Here is a 25,872-nt window from a genome sequence, read left to right as displayed (position 1 = left end):
AATTAATGAAAACTTGGACAGGACTAGTGAATTAATGAAAACTTGGACAGGACTAGTGAATTAATGAAAACTTGGACAGGACGAGAGAATTAATGAAAACTTGGACAGAACTAGTGAATTAATGAAAACTTGGACAGGACTAGAGAATTAATGAAAACCTGGACAGGACTAGTGAATTAATGAAAACTTGGACAGGACTAGTGAATTAATGAAAACTTGGACAGGACTAGAGAATTAATGAAAACTTGGACAGGACTAGTGAATTAATGAAAACTTGGACAGGACAGTGAATTAATGAAAACTTGGACAGGACGAGAGAATTAATGAAAACATGGACAGGACTAGTGAATTAATGAAAATTTGGACAGGACTAGAGAATTAATGAAAACTTGGACAGAACTAGTGAATTAATGAAAACTTGGACAGGACTAGAGAATTAATGAAAACTTGGACAGGACTAGTGAATTAATGAAAACTTGGACAGGACTAGTGAATTAATGAAAACTTGGACAGGACGAGAGAATTAATGAAAACTTGGACAGAACTAGTGAATTAATGAAAACTTGGACAGGACTAGAGAATTAATGAAAACTTGGACAGGACTAGTGAATTAATGAAAACTTGGACAGGACTAGTGAATTAATGAAAACTTGGACAGGACTAGTGAATTAATGAAAACATGGACAGGACTAGTGAATTAATGAAAATTTGGACAGGACTAGAGAATTAATGAAAACTTGGACAAGACTAGTGAATTAATGAAAACTTGGACAGGACTAGTGAATTAATGAAAACATGGACAGGACTAGTGAATTAATGAAAATTTGGACAGGACTAAAGAATTAATGAAAACTTGGACAGGACTAGTGAATTAATGAAAACTTGGACAGGACTAGAGAATTAATGAAAACTTGGACAGGACGAGAGAATTAATGAAAACTTGGAGAGGACTAGTGAATTAATGAAAATTTGGACAGGACTAAAGAATTAATGAAAACTTGGACATGACTAGTGAATTAATGAAAACTTGGACAGGACTAGAGAATTAATGAAAACTTGGACAGGACGAGAGAATTAATGAAAACTTGGAGAGGACTAGTGAATTAATGAAAACTTGGACAGGACTAGAGAATTAATGAAAACTTGGACAGGACGAGAGAATTAATGAAAACTTGGACAGAACTAGTGAATTAATGAAAACTTGGACAGGACTAGAGAATTAATGAAAACTTGGACAGGACTAGTGAATTAATGAAAACTTGGACAGGACTAGTGAATTAATGAAAACTTGGACAGGACTAGTGAATTAATGAAAATTTGGACAGGACTAGAGAATTAATGAAAACTTGGACAGGACTAGTGAATTAATGAAAACTTGGACAGGACTAGAGAATTAATGAAAACTTGGACAGGACTAGTGAATTAATGAAAATTTGGACAGGACTAGAGAATTAATGAAAACTTGGACAGGACTAGTGAATTAATGAAAACTTGGACAGGACTAGAGAATTAATGAAAACTTGGACAGGACGAGAGAATTAATTAAAACTTGGACAGAACTAGTGAATTAATTAAAACTTGAAATTTTCTTTCACTTATGCAATTAGGAATGAACATTTTAAGGCCTATGAAAAAGTCGAAAGATATTGTAACATGGAAATTCAAGTTTAAATAAAAATATTTGTGCTTTCTTTAAAATGGTTGCAGAATATAAAATGTAGAATCTAGTTACGAGTTATATTATTTTTATAATTGATGGTAACTGCTAAAAAAAAATGTAAAAATATTATAACCATGGTTTTCAGCTTAAAAACAATGTAAAAAGAAATAAAACTGGTGTTCTTTGATGTAGAGAATTAACAGAAAGATAAGGTTAGAAGGACTGTAGAAAAGTTTGGAAATTATTATCTGGTTAATACATAGAATGTTATAAGTCTCAGTTTGGAGATTTGAACAGCTAGGCTAAAACCTGCTTCTTAGTATTTAATATCAATCATATAGTCTAGTTCATAATGTACATACAATAACCAACAGAGGCTTCATTCAGTGGTAAAGTTGGAAGCATAAGGAGGTTGATTGATTATAATTATCTTTATTTACAAAAACACTTTTTGTTATCTGAATGGTTCTTTTGTTCACAGTAGGCAATAGAAAGAAAAACCTCAAAAACTACAGTAACCTTCATGACAGAGTAGCCATGAAATCGACATTACCCATGCCACAAATGACATAAGACGAAACTTGTGGCACATAGGACGAATGTAGCTTAGGATTTCCACACATGCACATATGAACCATAACAGACATATATGTCATATCACAAACAGTTTAATTTAATCATTTTACCATGACTACATGAAACCCCCTTTCCACTCCATTGGACTTTGGTTTAGAAACTGTTTGAGGTCAAAATTAAGAACCTAAAAATTGGCACAACTGTAAAAAAAATTGACCACCCTTACCTGATCAGATGACGTCTGCAGTAAGTGGTCAAACACACAAATGACTGCACAGTTTGTACAAAATTAATCAAGAGATAAAGTGTATTTTAATCCATATAACAAATCAACACATCCTCATTTAATTAAACAAATGGAATTATCAAATTCTCCCAATTAAAGTACATTACAAACAAAATATGATAGAACTTTTAATTATAATTGCCATAATTTTTGTTTAAAATTCAGAATGTGAATAAATTTATGTTATACGTCAAATTTTCTCTACATTTATTTACTAAAACTATTATAATGTAGACAAAAGTCAGTGTATAATTCTACATAATTACCATAATTTCATGGACTTCACAAAAATTTCTCTTATTTCTGTAACAGACCTAACAATGATGACTACCATGGTTAATTTTGTCATTTAAACTGAAAAGTTTATGCATCAAGATTTATATATAAACTTTCTTACAAGAAGAATCATATGTGGTGGAATTTCTATTTTGAACTTTAGATATATTCAAAAGCACAAACAATCTTATGTTGTTGTAAAGTACAATTTTATGTCTTTATCTCACTAATATTTTCTCATACTTAACAAACTTTGTTTCTTTTCAATAAATTATCTTAAAGTTATCTCTTAAATATTTCTGTATTTGCCATATATATATATATATGTATAAATATATACAGAAAGATTTGTTTTGAATTTCGCGCAAAGCGACACGAGAGTTATCTGTGTTGACAATCCCTAATTTAGCAGTGTGAGACTAGAGGCAGCTAGTCATCACCACCCACCGCCAACTCTTCGGCTACTCTTTTACCAAATAATAGTGAGATTGACCATGTAATTATAACGATCCCGCGGCTGAAAGGGCGAGCATGTTTAGTGGGATTGGGATTCGAACCCGCAACCCTCGGATTACGAATTGAGTGGCTTAACCACTTGACCATGCCAGGCCATATATATATAGATAGAGATATTATTAGTCACTACTGAATTATTTTGCATAATATATTTCACTGAGTTTTCATGAATAACTTCATAAACAGTTTATGCAAATACATTAATAGTATGTTGGGCATTAGTTTCAATTTAATCAATTTTGTTTCCATCTTCCAAATTCGGATCTTCTTCTTTAAAATACTTTCTCTAAACTTGCTACGTTTTGACCTTATTATTCCAATCACCAAAATTTTTCCGATTTTCATTTTTCTCATAAAATTAAGTATTATGCTGCACGAACAAGTTCAAATAAAATAAACATGTTATTAATGCGCAGTAACTGAAACTCCGAAAAGCTTTCAACAGGTAACACACGGCAAACGTTAAGTTACCAGGACAACAAGCACAGCAAGAAGCCGCGTTTCCCAAGCGCTGAAGTAAAACTACATTTACTCAAACACATAAATAATCTTACCTAATAAAATTGTTGAGAGTAATACACATCTCCATCTTCTTTCCCACATTTTGAGATCAGCTTTCTTCTACTAATGCTGAAAAGTTCAAATACTGAATAAATAAGAACACGTTAGCACTGTGTATAACCGAACCTTTCTACAAACAAATAGGACCTACACTGTGATAATATACATGTCCGCGCAACGACTCATGCCTTATGCTAGGTGTTGTTAATCCCACCTTTCAAAGCAGAATAGGCTTAGCACTGTTTCTAAATGCGAATAAATATACTTAAAATATTTCAGTGTAGGCTTATTGACGTAATTAAAATCATAAATTTCATGTACTTCTATAAAATAAAAATATATAATTAAATAATGAATGATGATATTGGGCTTCCAGAACTCCTATATTTTTAAGCGGAGGGACACTGTAATATTTAAAATATAGAACTATTATCTTTTTTATATCTAACACAAACGAAAAATGTCTCACAAAAATTAAGAGTTATGATATTTTTAATTAAGCATAATTTAACATGTTTAGTAACGTACATGAAGATTTTTTAAAAATAACGTGAATAATTAATTATCTCCTCCAGTATTAGCCTAATCATTGAAATGAAGCGTTTAAAAAAGTTTTATTCACGCCTGGGCTGTTGAAGATTGAATATATGTTAGCAAACCCTTACTGATTATACAGTTCTAGTTTTAGAATCACGAATGTTTATGCGTGTATTTGGGTATTTTGAGGTAAAACTGATTTTTCCTAAGAGTTACAATACAGGTCTCTTAATAACGAGATATTGTTAAGGTATCTGCTGCGAAATAACTATATATTCTCTGACTAAATGAGTTTGTGAGAAATAAAGAAATGTTGAACACAAACACTAAATAAATAATTATTATTTGAAGCAGACGCAGCTAAAATGTATAATTTACGTGTTACAGTCGACAGTCGCCTCTAGTGTTAATTTTGAAGATAGTGTATAGTCTATAATATTTTATAACCTAACTTGGTGATTTCTTGTTTCAGCTTGTATATCTTGAAATCGTATTCCATACTGAATAAATCTCACATTAGCTACTTTAAATTGTTTATTTCAGAACTACTTACGGTGACTAGTACTACTAAAGTGACTGGCTATTCCCAGCAAAATATGAGGTTATAACCTCAAGAGATCACTTGACTGCTGATACATAAAATACTACAAGTACATTTTTCCCACAGAAAAGCATAAAGTGCTCTTCTAATTAAATGGTATGGAACAATAAATAGCCAGAGCAAAAGGAACTTACAAGAGGACAAAGCACATACTTGCACAAATACAACATTTAAAAATTCCTCTATTACTACAACGAGATGTAATAATATGCTTATATATCACATTTTAACTGTCTTCAGGCATTAATCTCAGCTTTAAATCCAATAAAACTTACAAATATGTGTTAGTCAAATAATGTTGTAAGAATTTCCTCCAGGTAAAAACCCTTACACACAACACAACGTTTTAACAGAGACTCGGTAATTACACTGAAACACCCTTTAACAATGAATTACTACAAATTAAGCATAATAAGAATAAAATGTAATCACTTTTCATACAATATCAAATAAAAGTTTATTATAGATTAATCCATAATGCTAACCGATTATACAATGATATCCCTGAGCAACTAAACCAATACACAAATAAACACTAACATAGATACAGCAACAAATTAAAATTACAAGAATGACTCTTAACAAGGAAGAAAAAACAGTTTATTTAAAACTACAAAAATGCCCTTTGTTATAAACCAATTGAAACTACTTTTAATTAAAACAAGACAAAAAAACAAATTCATAGTATCACAAGTGCAATCGTTTATATTAAGATAATCCTTAACAAAAACATACAACCATGTTATATATAAAAAAAATGTGGACCGTTTTTCAAACATTTCTGGTAGCTTATTATATTTAATGTGGAACTTAAAAAACTTCAATGCGTACGATTTTATGTTGTTTTAAGTATAGAATGTCAGTCAGGGAAATAGCTGTATTCTTTTCGCACAAGCTACATATTGTTCTGGATCATTTACTTGTGTATCACATACACTTTCTCCTAGTAAAGATTTCTATAAATTTGAGCATACAACGTAAAAATAGACGGCGATAATTTCCATTGTCATGCCAGTTTAGCTTGAGAATATAACCTTCCACATTTTTATGGCAACAATGTCCAACAGTGTCGTAAGTAACTTATATCTCCTGGAAAAAATGCCATTACTGTGTCGTGCATATAATTCTGTTTTCTCAGTATGGATCAGTACTACAAAAACTCATTGATTTACACCAGCCTACAGTATATTTTTCCAACTATTATTTGTGTTACATAAAAATGTTTAAATTAATTTGTGGCATCACTTAAGCGTAAGAGAGATTCCCATCTTAACAGAGATAGTTCCTTCGTAATGAGATTTAACGTTACAACTTCGATGAAGTCTTTACGTGAGAACAAAGCTCACAGCAGCAGCAGCTACAGTGATTGTATCTCAAAGTATTTTTGTTATGAAATGTTATTATGTAACATGTTTGTTCTGTTATTGAAGTTGTAAGTATAGTCATTTAGAGTTTAATGTTGCTTTTATCCAATTTAATTTATAGGCCAAACATTTGTATTATTTCTTGTTCTTTGTATTGTGTATAGAAAGAGTTTTGATGGGTTCCTTTTATATTTGACTCTACGTTGTAAATGTACCTTAGTTTTAAGAAAGTTTTAATGACAAAGGACAGATATGTTGTAACATACTCTTTATTAAACTTTATGTAATTACAATCTGATCATGAGACATTTGTTAAAGGGTTATATTGTGTTATTAAGCATAAAGCTGCAGGAAGGCCAGAGGTTTTCTGTTCAACACGAGTATTGTAACAAAAGGTTTGGAATGATATGCCTTCCGACGTATGCGTTGTCAGTTTAAGAACAAATTATTGGCTAATATAATATGTGGGCAAATTTGATTTTAAACTTCAAAATTAGAAATGATCGGAATAATTTGAAATGAGGGATCAGTGTGGTATATATATATATATATATATATATAAATACCACTTGTCTGCTATCTCTGGTTTTAATATATAGACATTTTTATTCATTTAAGGAGTAAGATGAATTCATAGAATAATTATTGGGAACATTTATATTAACTTCTAACATCACCACATTAATTATGAGCTGGTTAACAAAACGTTGGGATTTTTTTTTTTTTTTTTTAAATAAGGCTCCTGAACCAGATAGTATTTTTCCAAGGGTTTCGAAGAGAGCTAAAGATTTGATACGTGATCTATATACTACTTTCTTTCTTCAGTTCTTGAATAGTGGGCAAACACCAGAGGATTGAAAGTTAGCTAATGTAACTTCTTTTTTTCCAAGTGATGGGTTTTCGTATACCAAAACCACATCGGGCTATCTGCTGAGCCCACCGAGGGAAATCGAGCCCCTGATTGTAGGGTTGCAAATCCGTAGACTTACCGTCGTACTAGCATGGGGGCCCAAGTGATGTGATAATATTACCTCTATAGTTATAGACTCATTAGTCTTACATTAGTTGTTGAAAATGTTTTTTTGAAAATTTTCAATAGAAATGTTTTGAAAAGTTACTTAATGAAGTTTGGAATTTTATTGGGATGCCAACATGGTGTTGTTAAGGGAAAACCTTGCCTTATGAATCTTTTGTTATTCTTTGAAAAAGCTACCACTCATCTAGAATGGTATAGATTTAGTGTATCTCAATTTCAAAATTATCTCTAAATTACCAAATTGGGCAAAAGAATGTCTAGATGAAAGAAAGCAGAGGGTTATTACAAATAAGGGTTCAGTTAAACCAGATTAATGTCGCAAGTGGGGTACCTCAGAGTTCAGTCTCATAGCCTTTACTCTTTTTGATTTATTTCAATGATATAGATGGAACAATGGTAAATAAATTACTTTAAATGCATGACGATTATCATAATTTGGATAGGAATAACCGAAATAGCGTTTTGAGGAAAAAGGAAATGTTATTATAATAGGTTATTAGTCTCTAAAGCCATCAAAGTAACACGCTGTTATCAATGGTTGGGAAAATAGGGTTTTAGATCGTACCTATAAAAATACTGAATACAAGTCGAAAGAAATTTTAATTTTATTGTATAGGTCACTGGTTAGGCCACATTTGGAAAACTGTTTTGTTTTTTTGGCTTGAATTTTGCGCAAAGCTACACGAGGGCTATATGCGCTAGTCATCCCTAATTTAACAGTGTAAGACTAGAGGGAAGGCAGCTAGTCATCACCACCCACCTCCAAATCTTCGGTTTCTCTTTAATAGGCGGTAATAGTCACATTATAATGCCCCCACGACTGAAAGGGCGAGCATGTTTGGTGTTACGGGGATTCGAACTTGTGACCCTCAGATTACGAGTCAAGTGCCTTAACTACCTGGCCATTTCTGGCCTGTTTGTTGTTTTTGGAAATGAGCACAAAGCTACACAATGCGCTATCTGTGCACTGCTCACCATAGATATTAAAAGCCAGTTTTTAGCGGTGCGAGTCTGCATATATACCGTCGTGCCACTGGGGAGGGCATATTGTTCAGTCTAGAGCTCCTTATCTTAGGAAAAACATTGAATTTTCGGAAAGGGTTATTAGAATGGTGCTTGGGAAGGATGGGTTATTACATCAGGAGAGGCTGAAAATCTTCTCTCTTGAAAAATAATAGTTAAGGAGGAATCTGACTCCAGTATTTAAAATTGTAAAGGAAACTGATAGTGTTGAAGCATTATTTTTGTTTTCATATTTAACAGTGAGAACACTCAGACTACGGAACACAAATATAAATTGTGACAGGGTAAGAGTCCTCTTCAACCTAGACAGTTTCATTTTTCTAACAAGGTGGGTGGCATTCGGATGTTAAAAGAGGCAGTAAATTTAAAAGTTAAAGAAAAAGTTGACTTTAGTCATTTTTTAAACACGAGTTTAGATGTTGGAACAGCCTAGATAGACCAATAAATTCCATAATATTTCCAAACGTTATGTTATATATAGAAAAGTCAGTTTTTTTTTTGTAAGCACGAAGTTTCAACACTGACCTTTAGGACATGTTGCTTAGAAAAAAAAAGTTTAACTTAACTTGTTGTTACTCTATGTATTATCGAAAGCATAAAAATGTATTATGGACAACAAAACTTGAATAATATTTATTTTTCAATTTAGTCTCTACTGATTAAAAAAGTTTTACCTATTAAATTGTGGGCGATACAGCAGAAAACAGCTTAACTCAGAAACGATTGATGTTTAAAACTAAATCAATTTTTACTTTCAATATAAACTTCACGCACTTGGCAAGGTGACCCCTTATTACATCTTTACTTTATGACACCAACATTCACTACACTTGCAAGGTTTCATGGCAAACACGTTTCCCTCACTAAACTCGTATTGCGCAGAGAGTAATCGAATTATTTTATATGGATAAATGCATCTTGGCTTTTATGACTATTACTGTACGGAGAAATGAAACGTAACTTAACACGCACAGGATTTTATACAAGCTAGATACTACAATTTTCACAAAACGAAAATAAGTCGACACACCACGTTTAGGTTAGTATATTTAAAAACAAGTTTTCAGAGATTTTACAAGAATCACACTACTCATTAGTAGAGGAGTAGCCTACGAGTTGACGGTGAGTGGTGATGACTAGCTGCCTTCCCTCTAGTCTTTCAGTGATAAAGTCGGGACGGCTGGCGCAGATAGCCCTTGTGTAGCTTCACATGAAATTCAAAATAAAAAATCCAGAAACACATTTTACGTTGTGTTATAGATCTGCAAATATCGTCAGATAAGCACGTTTTTTAATAAAGAACTTTCGTGTACAAGTTGCACTGCGCAACTCAGATGCACCGAAAATGAACGTTATTCAAACAAAATCTTCTGGTGACGAAACCTCGATTTGGTAAACATTATACTTTGAAACGAAACCAATGTCTATATAACGACTTGCTAAAAATATATTCCTATTGTGCATCCCTTCTATAAATATTTTGTTAAAAGTCGTCTTGCATAACACAGAGGGTTTTAGCTTTCATAGATTGCACGAGACACAACATGGTTTCTACGACCAGATTTTTTACATTAAACGTGTGTGGTATAGGACAATTTGTTTTAACGTCTTATACCACTGAAGTTAACGTAAAACAAATCAAAACAATGACGGACCTCAAGCCATAAACAGTATTTATTAATTCATTAAATAACTTCATTTACCCCCCTCCCCCCAAAATATCATTTTCTAGTCAGTAATATTTATTTATTTATACAGACAGCATTTTAATTATACGCTTTAATCTCTTTAAATTTGCTAATGTTTTTAAAATATTCAGTACATAATGACACTCTTGTAACACAGTACCAAAGTTTTGTAATTAATCCATGTTTTTTCAATGATTTTCATTCCTCTCATAAAATTTATTATTTGTAACTATATCAATTAACATAAAAGGAGCCAGATTTAATTGACCCTTACCATTTAAAAAAATTCTCATTTGCATTGTAATTTAAATTTATAAAAGTAACGTTGGTAAGTTTAGTTTTGTTCTTTTGTTAAGACCAAAGATATTTTTTTACACTTGGTGTACACACACCTTTCTTGATATTTTCCAATTTTCCTGGGAAACACTATTGTTATGGCCTACAGTCGATTCTTAGACTTAACCATACCTAGATAGATTCAACCGATTTTAGGATGACTTGTGTAAATAGACCAATAAACACTATTTTACTACAAGTAATCTAGTTAAGTCTGAACCACTCAAGACGAGAACAATGAGCAACCAGAAGGAGGCCATTTCCTTGGTTTCAACTCAAACTAAAAGTTTGTGCTTGTAGCTTAAGAAATAATTGTGAAAAATTGGAAAATCTTGTGAATGTAAACTCACAAAGGAAATAAAAAGAAATCTAAGGCAATATGGACAATACTTTGTGTTTACTGTAAGTCAGTGTTATTCTGTTGACCTGATACCAAAATATGGACAATACTTTGTGTTTACTGTAAGTCAGTGTTATTCAGTTGACCTGATACCAAAATATGGACAATACTTTGTGTTTACTGTAAGTCAGTGTTATTCTGTTGATCTGATACCAAAATATGGACAATACTTTGTGTTTACTGTAAGTCAGTGTTGTTCTGTTGATCTGATACCAAATATGGATAATACATTGTGTTTACTGTAAGTCAGTGTTATTCTGTTGATCTGATACCAAAATATGGATAATACCCAATTCCTTTAGGCACAATACCAAGACTAATTATGGCCCTAACTACTCGGAGACCATTGATAACAATTAATAAACATTATACGGAAGCAATAAGCCCAACAGAGCCAGGTTATATTGCAGCTAAGTGGCACAAACTTTTAGTGTTCTAGTCTACAGAAAGAGGACTTGCTTCAGATGAGGTAAAGTAAAAACTTTGAAAGTTCAAAAATAAGGTTTCATAGTAACCTTACTGGTTCTAGATACCCAATGTAGTTTTAGAGATACCATTCAACTGAAACTAGCCGAGCAAAGTAGAAGACCTGAAGTCCTTTTTAAAAGAAAAAATTCACTGCAAATTTCAATACACTTGCATAGACAAAATATTTCTGTTCTTCCAAAAAAAAAAAAAAAAAAAATCGTTTGTCTTTGTTCTTCTATACCTCTTCTATTATAACTGCACTATGTTAAGAGTATTTCATATTGAAGAACAGCTGGTATGCCTTACATTACACATAAATCAATCCTTTATTATGTGTTATGGTCTCTTAACACCATCAGTCTATGTTTTACAAATGTCTTGAATTGCAACAATACCACAAGCCAATCTTCTTGAGCTCTTATCCATCTGGACTCAACACTACCACAAGCCAATCTTCTTGAGCTCTTATCCATCTGGACTCAACATTACCACAATCCAATCTTCTTGAGCTCCTATCCATCTGGACTCAACAATACCACAATCCAATCTTCTTGAGCTCCTATCCATCTGGACTCAACAATACCACAATCCAATCTTCTTGAGCTCCTATCCATCTGGACTCAACAATACCACAATCCAATCTTCTTGAGCTCCTATCCATCTGGACTCAACAATACCACAATCCAATCTTCTTGAGCTCCTATCCATCTGGACTCAACAATACCACAAGCCAATCTTCTTGTGGTTTATAAATGTTTGCACACACAACACAACCACAAAGTCTTTTTGTGCTTTATAATGTCTGTACTCACAGTACTACTACTACAAACTAGATTCCTCATACTCCACCTTATGTCTTGGCTTGTAGCATTACCACATGCACATGTTGGGTTTCATCTCATTAAAAGTGCTGTGTTTACATTTTAACACTTATTTCAGTGAGTGTGGTTATCTTATAAGAAGGTTAACAAATATAATGTTATTAATCTTTATTCTACTTCTGCAGAAGAACTTCAGGCCTCCTACATTTATTATTATTATTGTCTGCCTCAAGTTGGTATCTAATAAAAACAATATAAAAAAAACACAAAAAACCTGTCTTCAAGACAACCACCCTCACTGAAAATAATCAGTTTGAATATTAGAAAAATACATGTAAAAACATACAAACACACTGGCAATGACTGTTTGGATCTTTTAGAAGGATCTCTTTTCCCTCTTCAAATTAAGTTCAACTAATTTGTAACTTATCCAAACCTTGGTCAAACATTTTTTCTCACCATATAGTCACTGCCATATACGTGAAAGACAACAATGTTTATCATACGAATTAAACCTGTAGTTAAGAAAAACTTCAGGTTAGACATATATACAAAATCTCATCTGATGTTAAGAACAATATCTCAATACAGATGAATGATAATTAAACATGACTTCTGTGCAATTTTAAGACAAAACAAAAAATATGTAAGATATCCAATACAAATTTGCTCTTCAGTCTATAGAGAGGGATTAATATCTTAGTAGACTTCCCCATAAATTATTTTTCTTTGTATTCTTACACTATATGTAAAACATTTTCTTTTACTCTAATGAAATTTTATGTTGGATGCATATTTTCATGTACTAAATATTGACTGATTAGGAAGGTGGCAGTCACTGATATTACGCTCATCTATTATCTATTTACAGCAAAGCTCAATATGAATGGTTACAACCTTCCTTACTAAACTCTGCCAGTGCTCACAATCTTTGCAAGCTGAGAGCAAAATAAATATATTTTGTTAATTAAAGAATTATATAAAACACAAACAGCTATTCTCAATGATTTCTGTATGACCAAATCTGAAAGATGACTCGTGAAGTATAATGGTATATTAATCTTTACAAGTTCCTTGAATGTTTCATCTACACAGGATAGTTTTCTGAAAAGAAGATGGGAAACAGAAATAAGTACATAACTTAATACTTCATAATAACTGTAAATAACTAGTAAATTAATAAATATATCATATATTATAATTATGTATATGAAGTAAATAAACAAAAATTTGTTACTTTGTAACAGTTTAGAAACACAAAAACCAATAATACTTTAAGATACACATTTTTTCCGTCACAGGTTAACACAACACTTAAAATTATCGTCATTTCAAAAAAATTTGAAATTTTAATCCATGGACAAATATAGGTTTTAGACAAGAACTACAATAAAAACTTTCTTTACTTATCAGTTAATTACTTATGACAAATTTCATTATAGTTGGACAAACTGGGAATCATTTAATATTAATTCCAAGTTTAATAGTATATCAAGTTTAAAGAAAAACAGTATTAGCAATGAACAAATAAACAGAATATTCATAATATGACATCAACCTATTTTAAAAACACTACTCAGTTTTATATTTTGTTCATAGTAGTTATACAACATTTTTTTTTAATTCTGAATATGGAAAACAATGGAGCTAAATTTTTAAATTGGAATAATATTTGCCAAAACAAGCATATAATTCTTTAATACAGTATTGCATACAGCTTAACATCAAGCATGTATAGCAGAACTGGGTGATTTACTTAATATTATTAAATATTTACTAGTACTGACTACAATTATTGGTGCAATTCAAAATATTCAACTGAAACTCACAATTCCAGCTATCCTGTTTTACATTCTTTCACATTTTTAATTAATTAAAAGCTATTTAGCTCAACTGATTTAATGCCATAACTCACAAAAATAATCAAATTATAGAAATTGGAGTTTCCATTTATTACTATTATCATTTATTTCAACAATTATAAGCTTCAGTGAGAATAGTAGATTAGTTCAACGTAGTCAACTAACAAGCTTAACAATTAATCAACTGTGAAATTCCACTGATTAGCCAACTCTATTTAAACAGAATGTTTAAATAAATCTAAAACATGCTGAATAGTGTGCATTATTCATATCAAACTTATGTCATACAATACTTTTGACCACATCCATAAACAACCATTTTAATGGTCGGTACCCTACTTTACAATCGATGCACATAAAATTATTATTAGTACTAACAAACAAATAAAGACCACACACACTTTTAATTACACTTTTCAAACGAGTCACTATTTTATTATAAGACTTAATATATGCATAATTAAGTTTTTAAAAAGAGTAGCATGCCAGTAATATTTCACTTAATGATTAAAATTATAAATTAACAATTTATCTACGACACATCAGCTGCAGATTGGAAGGCTTATCCACAGAGGTTTAACTACTACTCACAAATACAGTAAATTATTATACAACAGAAGTATAATGAAAACAACATTATTTCTTGCTAAAATTACAAAAAACATAATGCTCAATATCCACTGTGTACTGACGAGAATCCTCGAGTAATTGTCAAATAATAACTGTGTGTTATGTTCACTTACCTGTTTTTATTTTGTTTCTTTTTCAAGTCTTAAATATAGTATGTGTTATGCAGGATAATGCCAAGGTGTTTTTATTTTTTAAACCAGTTGTACATAAACGTTGTGAGATTGTTTCTTGTATAAATATTTTGAGCACTGTAAGAGCACATCAAAGTAATAATATTAAATTATAAAGTTGTACTCTTATTACCTAGCAGTCTATTACGTACATTATGTGTGATTTAAGCTGATTTTTAGTCTTTCCCAACAACATGACCAACCCAGTTTTAAAATTAGGTGTTAAACAGTAAGTAAGCTACACAGTAAACTGTATAACATTGTGGTTGTTACATGAAGAAAAAATGAAACTTGTACAACCCGTTTTTTTACATTCATCACTACACCCATTTAAAAATGAAAAATACCACTTAATGATCTACAATTTCTCTGCATTCATTAACTTGCTCACTATCATATCATTTAAGTACATTTTAGAAATAAACAAGTTACAGTATATACTTTGTTTCTACACAAATATCATTCGAAAGTCAGCATTAGATTCCTAAACATGCAGTCATTTATGTTTGTTACTAACACATCTTTCTATAAGAATCACACTCTTATTTCCATTTGTTAACCTAAAGATGACCTAGGAAGGTCAAATGTCATTCTCTGCTTTATTAGCAAGTCTTAATACCCTTTAAGGGTAAGAGTTGAAAAGGAAAACCTTGAGTTACATCAAACCATATATATATATATATATATATTGTTCACCTGTATATGCTTAATGTAATAATAAAACAAAATATTTTTCATGTTAGCATGAAATGTGTTGTTATAAAAACATGTACATGCTAATTTATTAAGACACTAATAATTTGGTAAATTTAAAGACAGTCATTTCTTCAGTACTTCACTATGGCAGCATCATCCTATTACACAAAACGTTTGGTAAAAATTCATAAAAGACTATCTAGAAACAGATATACGCAATTCAAAACATTAAAAAAAAGTAAACCATTTCACAAGTAATATACTTTATAAAATATGTGGAACTTATTAAGGTTGTTTTACTTATAGAAAGCACCACTGCTTTCCTACATATATAATATAAAACTACCAAAATTTATATCAATACATTGTCCAACCTGTTAAGTGTTATTGTAAGATTTGCACATCATATTTTCAAGCACTAGAAAAAATAAAATAAAAAAAAATTCAAGGATTTTGGATTTTACAAATTTTAGTTTAATAAATTTTAAATGAATTCAAAATGATTTCAGTATTCACAAAATGTTCTTATTAAAAGAATACCATACACAAGATAAATATATTCTTTAACTTGCAATTTCAAACTGTTAAACAAACAAACAAGGAATCACATTTACCTTATGAAGAGGTTTAGAATGTGGCCTACTTGCTTATATTTTCTACATCATCATCTAGTTGAAACTCCGAAACATAGAGACTTTTGTCAATCTCCTATAAAAGTGCATTATATGGTGAAACTTACTATATGGAAAACAATTTTGTTATTAGAAAAAAAAGGTTACTTTAATACATACAAGAAATATGTAAATATAGAAATAATCTAGATAGAAATATAATTTTTAACGCATTTTACGTGTATCAGAAATATTAACAGCATACTGACTAGAGAGAAGTTTTGTATTGTACCATACTACTGAAATTAGGGTTGGTTGGGTTCATTGGTCCAAAGCAACTAGGTTATGTGCACCAAACAACTGTTCAAAAGTAAAAATAAAATTTTTAAAATACAATAAAGGAATCAAGTTAAAAGAAAACAAAGTCCAATTTTTGAATTAAAAACCTAAAAGTTCAATAGACCAATGGCCCATAAAAACTTGAAAACACAACTGAGGTGGACAGCATCACCCATCACCAATGACACTGTTCAAAGTCAAGGGTGAACAAACAGTAAAAATGTGTCTAAAATGGTGCTGTTGATCATGGCCGTAATGATGGCATGACAGTAAAATGTTGGCTATTGTAACTTGAGTGTCAACGCAGACCACATTATTGGTACATCAGTCTCAGGTAAAAGAAAATGATGAGTTAAAAAAATGTGACCAATGGATAGCCCAGCCAGGAGAATTTCCTCCTTCCAGAAGCAAGATGCCCAAAGAACAATAGAAGATTTGATCTGGGAAAGCTTGTTATCCATTGCTTACACTAAATCAACTGCTAACTGGCACAGAACCAAGCACTGAATACAGAACTGTTGTCCATGTATAGAATAGGCACAACAGTGACAGCACCAGAGGAGACAGACTTTGCTGCTATATTAGCAAGTTCATTCCTGTGAATACTGAGGAGTCCTGATATCCTAAAAACTGGATAGAAATAGATGAAGAAAAATTGGCCAGTCAGCTTTGAAAGCCAACGTAAACAGGGTGAGAACCAACGTGAAGCAATTCCAGTGACAGAAGAGAGTTAAGAGAGTCCATATAAATAGTACAGTTTGTGTACTGCATAGCTACTATGTGATCCAGGGCACAAAAAATGGTGTACAACAATTCAGCAGCAAATACAGAAACTGTAGACAGAATTCTATGTGCAACCACTGAATCACAACAAACAATGGCAGAGTCACAGAGTCAATCAATTTTGAATCGTCTGTACAAATGGTAATCGAAGGATGGTGTGTGTGTTTTTCGTATAGCAAAGCCACAAAGGGCTATCTGCTCAGCCCACCGAGGGGAATCGAATCCCTGATTTTAGCGTTGTAAATCCAGAGACATACCGCTGTACTAGCAGGGGGCCCGAAGGATGGTTCGAAAGATGTTTGGCAAATAGAAGACAATACTTTCAATTGGGAGTATCCTCCTCCTTCAGATGACTCAAAGAAAGGTCACATTTTGAGGTGGTAATGATCCATGGTGGAATGGGCTGACTAATGGATACAGTAATGTTATCAAAAGGACAGACACAATTTATCCAACTGCACCTGAAAAGAAACAATGACAAAGTGTTTATTATGAAACATTATAGCCCACTGAGGAAGGAAAACACAACCCCAGGTATGATCTGTGGTAAGAATCAAAGTTTGAACCATACAGTAAAGACAGTTACAAACTGCAGAGGTGTAGAGAAGATTCAAGAAACTCAATGTACAAACTCAGGACTGGGTAAGTGTGGAAGGCCTCTGTGAAGAGCCAAAGCCCATGATGGTGAACAGGGTTCAACATCTTCAAGACCAAGATTCTGCCAGAGTCACAGACAAGAGACTTGTAGTCCAGGTTTGATCAAATGAGTGAACAATAGATTGTTAGCAACAAACATCAGTCTGCTTCCCAAGAGATGGAAGACAGGACATAGAGAATGTTCACTGCCCTTTACACTGGACACACAACTTCTTGATGTGTGGAATGAAAGACAGCTTATGGTCAAATGCAAACCCAAAGAACTTTGCCTCAGGAACAAAGCTCGACATCGGGGTATACCTTGTTAGCAGTAAAAGTGAATGCAAATGGTTTTGGAATGAGAAAAGGTAGAACCCTTTACTGTAGTTCACTTCAGTAAATGACAGAGGACAGCCTGTAGCTGCCATTTAATAAACTTCATGCTTGATGACTGACACAATATTATGGAAGTTGTTGATGAAGAGACTGCTTGCAACTGTAGGGGGGGAGGTGAGTTGTCCACTGATGGCATTAACCTTTATAATGAAAAGTGTGACACTCAAAACACAGTCCTGAGGGACTCCAAATTCCTGTGAGAAAGAAGGAGAAAATGTTAAACCCACAAGGACTTGGAATTAGTTGTCCATTAAAAATGTTTAATGACAAAAAGGAGGGGGAACAAATGGTCATTCAACCCATATAAATCAAGATCTTACAGAGACAACTCAAAGCAAATGGACAGTAATTTGAAGAAATATTGGGATCCTTCCCAGGCTTAGGGAAAGGGAGGACAATATTAAGGTATCAAGCATCAGGAAAAACATTCTCCTGCCAGATTTAGTTAAAAACAACCAGCAGAATAGCAAGAGAGGCAGGAGAGAGATGGTGCAAAATCTCACAGTGAATGTCATAAGGTCTGACGACATACTGCCAGACTGATGAAAAAGAAAGCTTTAGTTCCACCAGCATAGAGGGATGATTATAGTCATAGAGACAATCAGCCCAAATTGAGAAAGGCAATGGCTAATAAGTTGAGGGATGAAGCAGAAGTGCTAGACACATGAGAAAAGTTTATGCCATGATTATTGGTGTTGCTCTGGGCATCAGCAATTTCCTGGCCATCAGAGAGAAAGATTGAAAGGGGGAAAGAAGTAACCTGTCCAGACTTTTTGAATTTATCCCATATGACTTTTGAAGTGATGGTAGAGTAGATGTGCATTTAATCCAAGATTCCTTCTGGCTTTGTCATCTAACCTGCCAAGCATGTGCATGGGACTGCTTAAAAGCAATGAAGTTTAAGAATGTGGAATACCTAAAAAATGTATCCCAGGAACATTTTTGAGTCTTCTGTGCCACATGGCATGCAGGATTCCACCACAAATGAAGATACTATGAATACACTGAGCAGCTTCCATGGACAGTCAGTCAATGCTGCCAAACAGTTGTCTATCGATGGTTTACAGGCAACTGCTGGATCAAGTTCCAAGAGAGAAGTGAAAGAGAACCAATTTGCTTGATCCAGCTTCCACCGGGGTGTGCTGGTCGGGTGGCATCAACCATGGCCAGTCTCTCTCTAAAATTATAGAAAAATGATTACTGCTTTGTGGATTATTGTCAACCCTCCATGAGCAAACAGAGAGATCAATAGCATTAAAAGATGGACTAAGTGCATGAGAATAAGTATTAAAACTTGTACTGAATAGAGAAAGGTTGTGGTCCAAGAGCATACACTTCATGGAACGACCTCTCCCATCAATTTCAGCACCACCCCAGGGGAGATTATGTCCATTAAAATCCCCAGGATTAGAAAGGAAGATAGTAACTTTTCAATAAGGGCAACAAGGTCTAATTGATCATAGGTCTCTTCAGGAGCCAGAGAGAGGGAACAAATAGTGATGGTACGACCCAGGGAAACACAGATGGCTACAGTCTTCAAGGGTGTATAGAGTGACAAAGACAGGGTGTGCACATGCTGATTGACCAGTAGTGCCACCCCTCCATGCACTTATCCATCACACAACTTGTTATTTTTCTAAAAAGAAAACTGCCGAATGGTGACTGCACTAGCAGGTTTCAGAAACATTTTCTGTAAGGAGACACACAAAGGATGGTACAAATCAAATTCTTATTGTCATCTATGTTTCAACAAAAACCCAGAGAGTTCCGCTGTATCAAAGTGGCCATTGTTATTCATGTGGAGGAGAATGGGGCAGGGAAGCCCTTCTGTTTTTGATCACCTTTTTTTTTTTTCTTTATTTGATGGAGGTCTATTGACCTATATGGATTCTGCGCTCAGGGTCGAGTAGGAAGGTCTCTGTCTGTGGACAAAGATTCCAGTGACTGAGAGCATGAATGAATAATCGCTATACATCTCAGGGCCAGAGAAGAAGATGGATCCAAGAAAACATCTGAACCTGGAGCCACCAGAAGGACTGGTGGGGACAGAGATGAAAGTAGACGTAGATTTGTCAACTCATTTAATCAAGGAGGGCAAAAACTCTGCTTGAGGTACAGAGAGCACTCCCACTGTAGCAGTGGAATGGAGTGCAACAGCATACCTCCAACATGAAGTGGTGGACAATCACTTCAAGCCTCTGGGTAGGCAATATTGTTTATTGTTTTGACCTATTTCTTCCCCCACCCACTAAGGGCAAGAAAAAGAGTAGGAAGGGTGTAAACCACTGCAGTTAATACACTGGGATTTCCAGTTTGCACTTGTCTTCAACTGACCAAACCACTGACACCGAAAACACCAGAGGGTTGGGAATGTATGGTGGCCATACCTTACAGTTGACTGCAGTACTCTTGGTTCTAGGAAATAAGTTACATCTTTATTAAAAAAGATAATATGCACCAGTATACAAGAAAAAAGACAAATATCTAGTGAATTACATTTTATTATCTAACCTGTATAAAAAATGTCAGTATGTGTTGCTTGTGGATTAAATTATGTCTAACTGAAACAAACCTTTATGTAGTCTGCTCAGCACTAACCAATTTACTGTCACATGAATCACTCGTCACCAGATTTATCATCATAAATCACTTATAAACACAATGTGTTTGTGTAATGCTAGAAGAACTGAGAGATCAGTTCTTATTGTGGTGGAATTCAAAGTTCCATAAAAAGAGCTGCATCACCACCACACCATTTCACAAACCTTAACCAATCCACACACACACACACACACACACAAACTGAGTAAAAATCATTTGAATAAAAGCAGTTTGTATAAAAAACAAGATACTTATCTGTACCTTAGGGATTGGCTTTATTTCTGTTCCAAGTTCTTGTTCAATACGATGTAAGGCAAATCTGTCATCATATGTAATCAAGTTGATAGCAATACCCAGGTGTCCAAATCGACCAGATCTACCAATACGGTGAAGATAAGTTTCTGCCATTTTAGGAAAGTCAAAATTGATAACCACATTGACTGCTTGTATATCAATACCTCTGGTGAACAAGTCTGTAATAAAAACAAACACTATGTTGATCATACTTAATTTTTTACCTTTTTAACATTAACTGACCCCAAGAACAGAGAATTTCCTTACACACATTAACTTAATTTGTTTTCTCAAACAAAAAAGTTTGAAGAATTAAAAATAAAAATAAAGACAAAGTATTAATAGTACATTTTTAGTAAAATAAAATATTGGTTACACAACCACAAACATTTTTACAAGCCTCAGACTAATGGAATACACACACATTTTTTAAATCCTTCCCAATAACATACCTACTAAGAAAGCTTAGAGTTTCAAATTCATTTTCTTATAAAACCAATCCCTCAATGTGTTACAAGCCTTAGTGGAACATTATATAATTCTAAGAACTTTTGAGTAAAAACAGAGAAAAATATATCAAACATAATACTTCATCAGTACCCAGCACCAATGAAGTTATTTATCAAACACCAGAGCTCATAAGACCTGTGATTCAACATAGTATGGGTCTAGGTGCTATTAAGTGTCATAAGTATTCATGAACAACAACTGTTATGGTCTGAACTAGATTAAGTAGTAAGGGTCTAGGTTCTATTAACGTCACGAGAATTGATGAAGAACAAAAACTGTAATGGTGTGAACTAGATTAAGTAGTGGGGGTCTAGGTTCTATTAATGTCACGAGTATTGACGAAGAACAACAACTATTATGGTCTGAACTAGATTAAGTAGTAGGGGTCTAGGTATTTTTTAATGTCATCAGTATTGATGAAGAACAACAACTGTTATGGTCTGAACTAGATTAAGTAGTAGGGGTCTAGGTATTTTTTAATGTCATCAGTATTGATGAAGAACAACAACTGTTATGGCGTGAACTAGATTAAGTAGTGGGGGGTCTAGGTTCTATTAATGTCATCAGTATTGATGAAGAACAACAACTGTTATGGCGTGAACTAGATTAAGTAGTGGGGGTCTAGGTTCTATTAATGTCATCAGTATTGATGAAGAACAACAACTGTTATGGCGTGAACTAGATTAAGTAGTTGGGGTCTAGGTTCTATTAATGTCACGAGTATTGATGAAGAACAACAACTGTTATGGCGTGAACTAGATTAAGTAGTTGGGGTCTAGGTTCTATTCATGTCAGGAGTATTGATAAAGAACAACAACTGTTATGGCATGAACTAGATTAAGTAGTTGGGGTCTAGGTTCTATTAATGTCAGGAGTATTGACGAAGAACAACAACTGTTATGGCACGAACTAGATTAAGTAGTTGGGGTCTAGGTTCTATTAATGTCACGAGTATTGAGGAAGAACAACAACTGTTATGGCATGAACTAGATTAAGTAGTTGGGGTCTAGGTTCTATTAATGTCACGAGTATTGATGAAGAACAACAACTGTTATGGCACGAACTAGATTAAGTAGTTGGGGTCTAGGTTCTATTAATGTCACGAGTATTGAGGAAGAACAACAACTGTTATGGCATGAACTAGATTAAGTAGTTGGGGTCTAGGTTCTATTAATGTCACGAGTATTGATGAAGAACAACAACTGTTATGGTCTGAACTAGATTAAGTAGTGGGGGTCTAGGTATTTTTAATGTCAACAGTATTCACAAATAACTCAAGTACACTCCAATTATCAATTTTGATTTCATTCAATCATTTGCAAATCACATGTTTATATTAAGGAACTCATAACATAAAATTATTTATTTCTTACACTAATTACCATTGCTTTTGATTTTCACTTAACTTTACTATCATTAAGAAGAACTATCAAACCAAGAAGTCAGCCTTCTTGTTCCAGAAGTAGGACAGTCAATTACAATGCCAATAGAAGGAAACTAAGTTATATCAACTTTAAAAACATGATATTACTTGTATCTTAAGGTTTCAAAATCTTGTAGAAACACTATGCATTTATAAGAGTTTTTATTACTGCCCAGTAAAGCTATCTCTAAACTTTATTTTCAGAAAAGAGAATGTTAAAGTCAGTGCACACATGTTCTCCATACTGTTATAGTGGAATGAAAATAACTCAAAAATGGAGTACAGTAATTTAACAATCAGTTTATATGTGAATATTCTAAGATCAAAAAGTTCTATTTATTAATAGCACCTATTTCTTACCTGAACAGACCAAATTTCGGCAAAGACCAGCACGGAAATCATGGAAGACTCTATTACGATGTTGTTGAGACATCTTGGCATGAATATAGTAACAAGAGTATCCTAGCTCTGTTATCTTTTTAGCAAGGAGTTCCACTCGTTGAGTTGAATTGCAGAAAATGATGGACTGATTGATTTGTAACTGGTACATACAAATAAAACATCACAACATATTAACGGCATGGCTGCATTATTAATATAAATCATCACACTATACATTAATATTGAACTTATTCAATCAATAAAGTATAGAGAAGTTACTTTAGTCTTTCTTTTCATGTTGAAAAATGTTAAGCCTACGTGCACAGTGAGAGTCAAAGTGTCATTCAACACTGCATTATGTAACTGATGTCAGAGATACCAACTATTTGTTTTACTCTGCATTCCTGATTTAGTGACAGTTTGTGGTAGAGGAAAGTAGATATCATAAACAGTATACAAGGATACTGAAAAAAACTGCAGATAAGTATTTTGGAGGTTTTAGAGGTTACATAAATAGATACCATACTATGGACAAAATTAGTTTTTCCATTTAATCAATTATATATATAAGTAACAATTACATTTGTTAGTTTCTCATAAACTAATCAATCAATGCCACAAAAAAATATTAAATTCTGAAAACTGGTACCTCCGATCATAACATATATTCTAGTAATTGAAACAATACCATTACATTTGGTTGTTAAGTGCAAACCTGTATTATAGCTACAAAGAATGCCTCATGATTGAGGGTCTAATTTCCATTGTTAATAAACTTGCTTGTCTTGTTATTACACAGCTATCAAAACCACCTGTCACAGTCACTAAATTTGAGCTACTGAACCACAGGGAAGGCAACTGTCAGACAGCATCAACTACCAACTCTTCAGCTGCTAAACAATTAAATAAATAATAAATTTACTGTCATTTGTTTTACATTTTCTCCATTCATAATTAAGTAAATATATCCTTTAATGTTGTATCAGTAAGTGAAGGTATGGGGAAGGGGTACAGATATCTCCCCTATCTACTTTTGTTCCAAGTACTAATAACTGTAATCATGTGAATTATTAAATTACCTCCATGTTTTTCAATGCTGTATAAGCAGCAGTGGATATAGAGGGCCTGGCACCTGCCTTTATCTTTTGGAGAAGAACTAGTAATAGAAGTATTTAATGTATAAACTGACATGAATCCTGAGAAGGGATTCCAAGTGAAACATCAATACCATATGGTATAAAGAAAAATTAGATGATGCTCTTACAGTAATTAGCCATGTCTGCAAAGATCACAGGTCAAAGGCCATGTCATCATGTTTGTAGACTTGCATTCAAAAATCTTTTTGTTTTGTTTGTTTGTTTAGAATTAAGCACAAAGCTACACAATGGGCTATCTGTGCTCTGCCCACCACGGGTATCAAAACATGGGTTTTAGTGTGCAAGTCTGCAGAAATACCACTGTGCCACTAGGGGGCCTTATTTTTGCAGAGACCCAGGAAAATCTTATTGAATGACTATTTTAAGTCTATAAATTTGACATCAAACAATAGATAATTTAAAATTGTAGTATTAACATTATTCTTTTAATTATTAAAAAACACACCTAAATATCAGTTTTTATGAGTCATATCGTATGTTGAATGCAATGCTGGTTCAAATTAGATATCTGTGACATTCAAATACAAAGCCTATAGTTCTGTATGAACTAGGAATTCTATATGAAGAGGCACAAGTTGTAATTATTTTCTCTCTCTTTTAAATATAAGGAACATTAGATAATTATTTGGACATCACAAAGACTTTGCATGCAAGATTTAAAAATTCTGAACACAAAAGCATTTTCAATCTTAAAATCAAAATTATTTTGCATGTTGGATAGTTAACATTCCAGAAGAGAAAAAGGTGCAAAAAAAATATTAAAAAACCTTAAAACGTAGTAAATAAAATTGATTTTTGCACACAAAAGCTCTAATGTTTGCTAACAATCTGCAAAATTGTGTGATGATAAATTCACCAATTTAAAAATTATAAAATAAAAATTATAACAAGCACAAAATGGTTATGAGGTCAGTCACAGGGATGGAGCCTGTGCTCAGAGCTAACAGATTATTCAAACAAAAGCTTTTTCCAGCATTTTCTCAAGTCAGCACAGCTAGAGACTACAGTAATTTTGGTTATTGTCTTAACTAATAATTAATTATTTTTAAGCAAACAGAACACATTAAATATCAATTGAACATGACTGAGGTATATTTCTGCACCTTGACCTTTCTTAAGACTTTCTAACAATATGGCTAGTCTTTACAGATTTAATTTTCCATCAAAGTTAGTGTTGCTCGGAATACCTGCAGTTCTTATAACAAATAAGTTTTCTAATAAGTTTAAAATTATT

At 33.0% G+C, this 25,872-nt stretch overlaps 1 protein-coding gene across 1 annotated transcript in view; it reads right to left on the bottom strand.

Annotated features, from left to right (window-relative positions):
* Window positions 1–11,635: 11,635 nt before the first annotated feature.
* The window catches only part of LOC143233379 (ATP-dependent RNA helicase me31b-like), a 55,004-nt gene continuing 40,767 nt past the window's right edge, over window positions 11,636–25,872 (bottom strand). The window contains 4 exon segments of the mRNA XM_076469564.1: window positions 11,636–13,253; window positions 16,122–16,215; window positions 21,135–21,346; window positions 23,461–23,641. Coding sequence (XP_076325679.1) covers window positions 16,147–16,215; window positions 21,135–21,346; window positions 23,461–23,641 — 462 coding nt within the window. The 3' untranslated portion in view covers window positions 11,636–13,253; window positions 16,122–16,146.

This window comes from Tachypleus tridentatus, chromosome 12 (genome assembly GCF_004210375.1).
Source record: "Tachypleus tridentatus isolate NWPU-2018 chromosome 12, ASM421037v1, whole genome shotgun sequence".
Classification (NCBI taxonomy): domain Eukaryota; kingdom Metazoa; phylum Arthropoda; class Merostomata; order Xiphosura; family Limulidae; genus Tachypleus; species Tachypleus tridentatus.
The sequence above is the reverse complement of the archived record's forward strand: the minus strand, read 5'-3'. Positions and strand labels throughout refer to the sequence as shown.